Genomic DNA, 10,114 nt, shown 5'->3' on the forward strand with positions numbered 1-10,114 from the left:
GGGGGGTGTCGGTGGCGTGGGGGTCCCGAGTCGTTCAACCGAGGACTCTGGGGAAGGGCCGGGGGTGGGAGCCTGGGATAGCGCTTTGGGTGGTGCAGCGCGACGTCTGTGTGCGGGATGTTCGTCGTTGGCAAAGTCCGAGAACTCGGCGACTAGCGCGAGTTGGCGTCTGGTCTCCCTTTTAGGCGAGGGCGGCTACGTGCCAGTCTGGGGGCGCCGGCTCATCGGTAGTAAGATCGACAGTGACGATGGTGGTAACGTGAGCGGTTAGGTGCCATTGCTCCAGTCCCTCACCCATCCTGTCAATTAATCCCTCGGTGTCCCCACGAGGGAACCAAGATGCGGACGGGGCAGCTTAACTGCCTCCGGGAACGCGCGGAGGGGAGGTCGTCCAACTTCCAGGGCGACTCCAGGGCGACTCCGGACCGCTGCACCTGAAGTGTATACAGTTTTTTTTTTTAATGACATCCATTTCATTTTCTAGTTAGCCGAGTCTTTTCCTACAATTACGAGAATAGCACAAACTTAGTACATTAACCCCAGAACTTAAAAACATTAACTAGAGGCAGTTCCATTGTGTTCTTTTGTTTTTGAAATACCTCTCAACGCCCCTGAGAGGAATAGGATGCTAAGCATGGTAATGATCATGTAAACAGCCATCCTTACCACATTCACTTCCGGCCTAGCTCAGCATCTGACATAACCTAGATGCTCATTAAATGGCTGTACAAATGAAAGCTTAGAGATAATCAGTACTTAATATTTTGGCATATGTCCTCATAATTTATACACCTGTGTAAATTCTATGTATACTATGAGTTGTAACCGAGAGAAAACATAAGTAGAGTGAAAGGTAGTTTTTTGGTTGTTTTTTACCCCCTTAACTACCCGTTCATTCAACATTGAACCCTGTGGAGAATTGTGCAGTCTCTTCCATTAGGCCATTGGAGTGAATATGGCAAGAGTTGTATCTTAAAGTAGTTCTCTATGTTCAGAGCCTGGTATATAGTAAAAACTCCAAAAAACATGTGAATTAATGAATGAGTCTTTCAGAGCAGGTTTATAGGTCTATGGGTAGATGTATCGGGTTTTTCCTATGTGTTTTGAGGATCTATAATATATAGAGTAATACCAGTACATCATATACCCATGGAGTTTAGGCTCCTTTCTAGTCTAATGCCTCCCCACCACCTTCTTCCTTGCCGTGTTAACTACTTCTGGTGTCTGCCCACATCCCAGGCTATCACACCTCAGGCATTTGAGTTTTCCCATGTGTACATCCCACACCCTTTGATTCTTTCCCTATGTTTATCTGTCAGAGCCCTATATATCCTTTAAGGCATTTGTTCTTATAGAGTAGGCTAACTGAAAACCATATGGAGTACAGTTCTATTCCGGTACATGTGAGGCAAAGTTTCCTTTATGGCAGCTTGCGTTAATAGTTATTCAGCATCAAACGTGGACCAGCACTGCCAGATTTTATTTTTCTATGAAATCTGATTTTTAAATGCTAGCAATTTAAAACAATTTTAATACAGTGTAGGTCAAATAAAAATTCCTTTTGAGAAAAGTTGACAATTAGATTGCCAGCTTGTGACCATTGCTCTGGACTTTTTTCATATACAGTAAAACGCACGAGAGGTGAAATCTGTGTGATCTGATGCCTGTCAGAGAAAGAAAAGTCAAGTATTTTCCATTAATAGCATTTGCAAAGTACTACTACATCTTGTTAAAGGTGAAAAGCTCAGGAGACCTGGGACAACAAGGCAGTCTTGTCAAGTTCCAGCTCTCACAATTGTCCCTGAGTTTTGCTCCCTGATTCTGGCTGACGTAGTGGTTAAGTGCTCAGATGTGACAGTCTGCTTCTGTAAAGATTACAGCCCCGGGAACTCTGTTTCCTCTAGGGTTACCATGGGAGCACGTGATAGCCTTTGAACTGTCCTGTAGTTTGTCTGTGGTGATGTTCACATAAATCTATACAAGGGATGAAATGGCATGGAACTAAGTACAAGCACACGTCACACAGACACACACAAATAAGTATATGTGAAACTTGTGAAATCTGAATACGGTTGATTGTCATTAATTTCCAGGTTGTGATATGGTGCTAAAACGATATAAAATGTTCCCAATGACAAAGGATCCCTGCTAACATAGTGGGCTGTATGTTGGGCTGCTAATTCTAATTAGTCGCAGTTTGAATGCCCCAGCCACTCTGTGGTGGCTTGGCACCGCTTCCTACTCTTTTAAAAAGGTAGTTTCATTAACCCACAAGGGCAATCCTACTCTTGTCCAATAGTGTCATTGTGACTCCAAATCCATTCGATGGTAGTGAGTGACCAGTGAGGAAACTGTGAAGGGTATATGGCATGTCCCTATCTTATTTCTTAAAGCTGTATGTAAATCTATGGTAATCTCAAGATTACAAAGTTTAAAAGAATTCATAATCAAAAAAAGCCCATAGAGATAAGTTTTTTCTTTGACTTTTATTTTCCCAGGCGATGCTCTAATCATGTCAGATAAAGATGACACTGAGACACCAGTGGTAACCAAAGCAACTCCCAGTCCTGAGGATGGGAATTGTGAACCAGCAAGGAATTCTGAGTCTGCTGACCAAAGCACCAAGCCAGAGAGCAAATCAGAACCTGTAGCTTCCACTCGGAAACGCCCAGAAGCCCGGTCTTCTCATGACCTTGACACTGCAGACATTCACCCTGTTCAGGAATCTCAAGCTTTAGGCAAAGTAGAGTATCTATGAAAATATTGGGGTTAAAAATTTTGGGAAATTTGGGATCAGTACCAATTCAGTATTGCATTTCATAATTATAAGACTGCTTTCTCAGTTCTGTAAACACCGGTCTTTGTTACATGGTGCATAAACATATCTGCCAGTCAGGCAATACTTTTAAACTGAATATATTTTCACTCATAGTTTGACTGAAAATTAGATACCTTATATACCTTGATTCTCCACTAATTTTTCCATTTTCTTCGTTGTTCTTTTTCTCTGCCTTCTGCTAAAATAGGATCCTTTTTCCAAAGAGGTAGCCCAGACTGGATGGGGCTACTGGGGCAGCTGGGGCAAGTCCTTACTCTCCTCGGCCTCAGCTACTGTAGCCACAGTAGGTAAGGTCATCAGTCATTTCTTCATTTTTTGTGTATTTTTCTATAGATCTGTATTAAAAACAAATTTGTTAGTAATTCTTCCTTTTTTCCTTGCTTACTCAAAAGCTTGATATTATGAAAATGCAGTAGTACTACAGAGCTGATTTATATAGCCACTAGAATTTGCATTATTTCCTTATTAGTAGGTTTTATAGTGAGTAGTAATCGCAAGTCTAGGGATTGTTAATGTAAAGCTACTCATTGATGAGGATATAAAACATGACTTGATCTTCTTTTGATAAAAAGACAACTTGACAAACTTTTTTTTCTTTTAGAAATTCAAATTTAATTTAAACTTTACACCGAGATACATACACATTTCTTTCTTTTTGTTTGGGTGGGGGGAATTAAGTAAAGACGCTAGAGAATACCCCTCCCCACTTACCTAGAGCTCACCCCTCACCTGCCCAGAACTCCTGTGCTGTTCCTGAGTGGTACGCCTCATCTGGCCCCCACTGTGCCACTGTCTGTGTGTGGTCCAGCTGCCCTCATACCCCAGGGATGGTTGCCAGTTCTTGGATATCTTCCACCCTCACTTCACCCGTGAGCCCCCTTGAAGCTCCCAGCCCTTCTATGTGTGATCCCAAGTGTACTGGGCAGCCTGCTCCAGCTCTTATTCTGGCCACGGTCCTACTTGTGTATGCTTCAAAATAACATGTCTTGTCATCAAAAAATCTTAAAAATCTGCTTGTTTGATTTTTTAAAATTTCTCAATTTGAGTGGCTAAATGGCAAATAATACCCAAATATAAAAATGTTGCCATTTTTCTTTGTAGGACAAGGTATTTCAAATGTCATTGAGAAGGCAGAGAATTCTCTTGGAATTCCAAGTCCCGTTGAAATTTCAACTCAAGTCCAATATGCGTCAGGTCGGTATACTGTAACTTTAAGACTTTTTGTTATCTTAAATGAGAACATTTGAATTCAACTTAGGTATATATTAATCTTGTGTCTGATTTTCAGGGTGTCAGGGGAGTAGGGTGATAAGATGTGAATTCCTCACTGCTTATCAGAGGACTATGTCCTTCCACTGTTGTTTCTTTTTACTTTTCTTATTTACGAAATTAGATTATATTTTATATCTGCTAGGTGATTTTGAAACTATTGTACCATAAGAAAATATTTCAGTGTATTGGCTTTTTGGATGTATATTTTTCACATTTGGTTTTATTTATATGAAACCCAAAACCAAAGCCACTGCCATTGAGGAGATTCTGACTTATAGTGACCATATGGTTTCTGAGATTGTAACCCTTTTATGGGAACATGCAGCTTCATTGCTCTCCTGTAGAGCAGCTGGTGGGTTTGAACCACTGACCTTGAGCTTAGCAGCCCAATGAGTACTCAGATGGAGTTCAAGCCAAATAGCCTGTGCTAATCCAGCTGGAACCTCTTCTCACATAAACCATTCAAACCAGGAATTAAGGTGGCCAGAAAATAAAAATGCTTTTCAGCATTTTTCATCTCTCTGGGGCCTGTCCTTACTTATGATTCTCTCTGATCAACTGTATCATTTTTCTCTCTGAGCTGATGTTCTTTGCCTATCTTCTTCAACTCCAGCTTTATATTGAATCATGGTATAAGTGCTCATCAGAGACTGACAAATACTCTAAACCATAAGTCCACTGCTATCAAGTTGATTCCAATTCATAGCCACCCTATATAGCAGTGGTTCTCAACCTGTGGGTCATGACCCCTTTGAGGGTTGAACGACCCTTTCACTGGGGTTACCCGATTCATAACAGTGGCAAAATTACAGTTGTAAAGTAGCAACGAAAATAATTTTATGGTTGGGGGTCACCACAACATGAGGAACTGTATTAAAGGGTCACAGCATTAGGAAGGTTGAGGACCACTGCTTTATAGAGCTTCTAAGGCAATAAATATTTATAGAAGCAGATATGCTCAAATTTCTTTTGGGGAGCAGCTAATAGGGTTGAATTGCCAACCTTGTAGTTAATAGCACAATGTCTACCCAGTGGTACCACTCATCTTTCCAGGAGAGATGAGCCAAGGTGCTTGAATGGCTTGAATGCTTTCTTCTGGGAATTTACAGGTGGAAGGAACTGGTGCTAGTTAGTTTCTGATGGGCACTTATACGTAAACTGGGGCCAATCCCTGGGTAGAGCAAGCAGTTAACTTGTTCTGCTACTAACCAGAAAGTTGATGGTGTCAGTATACTTAGTGGTTTGAGTACACCAGTGTCTGGTGCAGAACAGCCTGGTGAGCTACTTCTAAAAAGTCACTCATGAAATCCCAGTGGAGCACAGTTCTCTGACACACGAGTCATCTTGAGTTGGCAAAGATTTCATTTTAATTGGATCCACAACCCAAACTCATGGAAGCAGCAGTTAAGAAATCATGTGATACAAAGCATTGGGGAATTTTACTGTAAAAGATCTTTGTTATGTATTGGAAAGCAAAAATGTCACTCATTGGGCAGCTAACCTGCAGGTCAGTAATTTAAAACTACCAGATGCTCTTTGGGAGAAAGATGGAACTGTCTACTCCTGTATAGAGTTATAGCCTTGAAAGCTCACGAGGACAGTTCTCTTCTGCCCTGTAGGGTCGCTATGAGTCAACATCGACTCCATGGCAGTGAGAGTCTGTGTGATCCGGAGGGACAAGTCCTTGGAGGACTGGGAAAGTTGAGGGTCAGCACAAAAGAGAAAGACCCTCAATGAGATAAATTGATACAGTGGCTTTAACAATGAATTTGCAATTGGCAGGGATTCTGAGGATGGTCTAGACCAGACAGTGTTTTTGTTCGACATGGGGTTGATATGGTTTAGAACTGACTTGATGACATCCAATAACACCAATCCATGTCATTTGGGGGTCACTTTATCATTCCCCCTCCCTTGGTTATGAGCCCCCCCCCCTTTTTTTTTGCCTGACCCTGGGTAATAATGAATGTAACCTTATTGAGTGCATCTTGTTCTTTCATTGAATTTATCGTGGCAGGCAATTTAGGTAGCTTGGATAGATCCATTTAAGGTTTTTACTTTTCCTTAGGATGAGTCTCTACTCTAAGAGCTAGATTCGTTCTATCACTTGGGTCTGACCCTTCTGAATTCTCTACTAACCCTCAGGTGTTTAACCAAGTCAACCTGCTTAGTTGTAAATCATATGTCTTTTTGCCTGGGGTGATGTTTATGGTGGTTGTTTAGCATACAGTTCCCTTGTAGTTCTTTGCTAGGTCCCAGGGAGTTTCTCTGTAACTGAGCTGGATATTCAGCCAAAAGATTAAATATATTCTTGGTTTTCTGAAGCTCTTTTCCTAAGCAATTCCTACCTCTCCAGTAGTCTGACCTGCAAATTCCAGCTGCCTCAGTTTTTCTGGATGTTAAACTCTTTTACTCAGTGAAACTGCTGTTATCTGGTTGAATTTCTCATCCTCTGCTGGGTTTTGGAAAGTTTCTCCAGATTGAAAAGCAGAGCATTTATAGGCTTAACTTGGTGATTTCCTCTTGTGGATCAAGAGAGCCTATATTTCACTGCTTATTGTTTATTGTCCGAAGATGGCTGTTTCTAATATCTTGTCCAGGGTTTCAGATGCCATGGCAGCAGGAGAAGTACTATAAAAGTTAATCTCTCATAACTGTGTATGGAAGCCCTTCCTCCATCAGTTTGATCAACAGTAAGCTATTTCAGAGTTAATAAAATGAACAGATTACTTTCTTATGAAACGTATCTGTCTTTATAATACACATTGGTCTGCTTTCTCTTAAAAATAAAATTTCCTAGGCAAAACTTAAATTAGATGTATTCATTCCTGTCAGATCAGTGCTGACACATAGTGACTCTATAGGACAGGGTAGAACTGCTCCTGTGGGTTTCTGAGACTGTAACTGTCTGTAGGAGTAGAAAGCCTTGTCTTTCTTCCGGGAGAGCAACTGCTGACCTCACGATTAGCAGTCCAATACCTAACCACTACACCCCTATGGCTCCACTAAAATACACTCTTAGAACTCAGTGCTATGAAGCCAATATTGGCTCATAGTGATCCTATAGGACAGAGTAGAACTGCCTCTGTGAGTTTTCAAGATTTTTTTTTTAATGGGAGTGGAAAGCCCAGTCACCACCACCACCCAGGCTCCTCTAAAATAGATGAATTGTTGACAATCAGATGTATTGAGGTATAAGATATACAGTAAGATTTATAGTTTTATGGATATTGATAAATATATACAGTTCTGTTTTCCTTGACTAATCGTAGTATATTGTGATTATACAGGAGTAGAATATTTTCTGTATTCGTATAGAAATGAAAATGAAAACACTAATATTAGTTTAAAGTAATTTTTAAAAAAGGTTAAAAGATTGTATAGGAAAGCAAAGCCTAATTCTTACAACCTTCAGTTAGTAATAAAGTAAAAATTATAAGTGGACCTCCCTTTCATTCTTATACTATGTATCCCCTCCCTCATGTAGGCGATACTAACACCAAAGGGAATGAAAGCACTTCCCCAGTGGCTGGACCATTTGGCGTCTTCTCCACCATCTCCACTGCTGTTCAGAGCACAGTGAGTACCAGCTGGGTGACCTGCTAGTGGTCTGTTCTCATTATTGTTATATGTTTGCTTGTCTTCAGTCATTTCTCTTTTTGCTTGAGCAAGAGAACGCCTTGTTCTTGTGGGAGTCCAGATCGCCTGTAATCACTTTGATCTTTTAGGGTGAGTCAGAGTAACTTGAATCTTTCTTTAAAGAAATTAAAGGTGGAGTAGAAACACTTTTAAAAGGAGTCTGTGGGAGGCTGAATATCGTTCATGTATGAAAGTAGATAACTATTCACTTTTAAACTTAACCTTTGATGAAGTATAAGAAGTAAAGAATGCAGCATTAGAGTTGGAGAATGGCTTTTAACAGTCTTCAGTGTGCATATGACACAAGCTTGCTTGCTCAAAGTGAAGATTTGAAGTGCTTGCTGATGAAGATCAAGGATTATAGCTCTCAACATGGCTTACAACTCAAATGTGAAGAAAATAATTGACTAATTCATTAATTCACTAAGTGACTAATTCACAATTGGACTAATAGGTAATTCCATGATAAACTGAGAAAAGTTTGACTTGGTCAAACTCGTCCTGCTTGGACCCACAACTGAGGCTCATGGAAGCAGAAATCCAGAGATCAAATGATGAACTGCATTGGGTAAATCTGAGGTACAAAATCTTAAAGTGCTGAAGAACAAGTTGGCCACTTTGAGGACTGTGGTGTGCGTGACTCAAGCATTTGAACTATGGTGTTGATGAAGACTAATGAAAGTGATGGACTGACAAAAGAACAAACAAATCTGTTGTAAGAATTGTGGCCAGAATGTTCCTTAAACACAAGGATGGCAAGATTTCATCGGATATACTTTGGACATGTTTGAGAGACCAGTCCCTAGGGTAGTACCTTGTGCTTGGTAAAGTAGCAGGGCAGCAGGGGGGGGAAAAAAGAAGAGAACTCTCTACAAGATAGATGGACACAGTGACTGTAACAGTGAGCTCAACCATAGCAGTTGTGAGGAAGGCATAGGCCTCTGCAGTGTTTCGTTTTGTTTGTTGTACTTGGGGCCATTATGAGTTGGAACCAATTGGACAACACCTAACGATGGCGACAACATTGGATTTGAGTATGAGTGGAGTGAGCATATGCTTATCTGTAGCACTAGATATTGATAGTTTTCCAAGTAGATTGTGTTTACATTCGTAAAAATAGTATATGAATGTTTCAGATGCTCTACATTTTTTACAGTGATTAATATTACTAGGTATTATTTTTATATCATCAAAACATGCAAACATGTTTTCTCAATGTTGTAATGAGGTTTCATGTGTTTTCTAGGGAAAGAGCGTAATCAGTGGGGGTTTGGATGCTTTAGAATTCATTGGGAAAAAGACAATGGACGTGATAGCAGAAGGAGATCCAGGGTTTCGAAAAACCAAGGGTTTGATAAACCGGAATTCTACATTGTCTCAGGTACTATTTGTGTTTATCTGTTTACTTCATGTTTCTGTTTTTATCTGGATTTGTGTGTATTCTGACTGTGGAGTGGTTTGTATTTCCTTTTGAAGAATTTTCAATGAGTTTTTATTGAAAGGGATTTTGTGGGGTTTTCGGTTGCTTTTTGACAGTGAGAACTTTTTTGTAAAGTTTAGAAAAATGCCCAGCTCTTTTCCCCCCAACTCCTTTCTGCCTCATTGTCATGCCAGTACAATTCAAGATGCCAATTTCTGTCAGAGTTGCTTAGTAAACCACTTTTGTGAAACACCTGCATTCTTGGGTATTATTTATGCTATGTTGCATAAAATTGTGAGTGATCTGTTTATCCTGTAGCTCCTGAGGTGGTCAGATTTGAATCGTGATACTAAAAGGAAGAGGCAGTTCTCAACACTGTAATTCGTGTCAGCATTGCTCCTCTGAACTCTGAAAGCCCGCCCTTGAGTTCTCATTACTTGCTGTAATATAATACCTCCATATCTTTTCAGGTTTTACGAGAGGCCAAGGAGAAAGAAGAGCTGAGGACCACCAATGAGGTTACCATGGAAACAGACAGGAAAACTCATTATGGATTACTCTTTGATGAATTTCAAGGTCTTTCTCATCTAGAAGCTCTGGAGATGCTTTCCCGAGAGAGTGAAATAAAGGTAATACTAAACCAAAAGTTTCAACTGGAAAAGCTGTCAGCCAGAGGACTCCTGCATAGTTTCTTTTCACTGTAAAGAATTGAAAGATGAAAGGCATTTCAAATAAAGAGGCTTGAGACTCTCTGGAATGCTGTGCTAATAAACTTTCTATTTAGTAGTTTGAACTGATTGCTAGGCATGAGCGAGTTTGTGCTATTTCTCTAAATTTAAACCATAAAAGGCAGATTAACAAACCCAAGGATAAGGGAACAACAAGTGATCTAAAATCGATGGCGAGGAGGGTGTAGGAGGCCTGGTAGGGCTTGATCCAGGGCA

The 10,114-nt window shown here is 40.4% G+C and overlaps 1 protein-coding gene across 2 annotated transcripts in view; it reads left to right on the plus strand.

Moving 5' to 3' along the window:
- Positions 1 to 2,502: 2,502 nt before the first annotated feature.
- FAM114A2 (family with sequence similarity 114 member A2) overlaps positions 2,503 to 10,114 on the plus strand; it is a 38,225-nt gene continuing 30,613 nt past the window's right edge. For both annotated transcript variants that reach the window (XM_045284625.1, XM_004696744.2), the window contains exons 1-6: positions 2,503 to 2,743; positions 3,027 to 3,126; positions 3,941 to 4,033; positions 7,599 to 7,690; positions 8,997 to 9,131; positions 9,641 to 9,799. In XM_045284625.1, the coding sequence (XP_045140560.1) occupies positions 2,513 to 2,743; positions 3,027 to 3,126; positions 3,941 to 4,033; positions 7,599 to 7,690; positions 8,997 to 9,131; positions 9,641 to 9,799 (810 nt within the window). In that variant the 5' untranslated portion in view covers positions 2,503 to 2,512. The remainder of the gene's footprint in view (positions 2,744 to 3,026; positions 3,127 to 3,940; positions 4,034 to 7,598; positions 7,691 to 8,996; positions 9,132 to 9,640; positions 9,800 to 10,114) is intronic.

The sequence above is a fragment of the Echinops telfairi genome, unplaced genomic scaffold (assembly GCF_000313985.2).
Source record: "Echinops telfairi isolate 266 unplaced genomic scaffold, ASM31398v2 ScPeMD7_7469;HRSCAF=8507_0, whole genome shotgun sequence".
Taxonomy (NCBI): domain Eukaryota; kingdom Metazoa; phylum Chordata; class Mammalia; order Afrosoricida; family Tenrecidae; genus Echinops; species Echinops telfairi.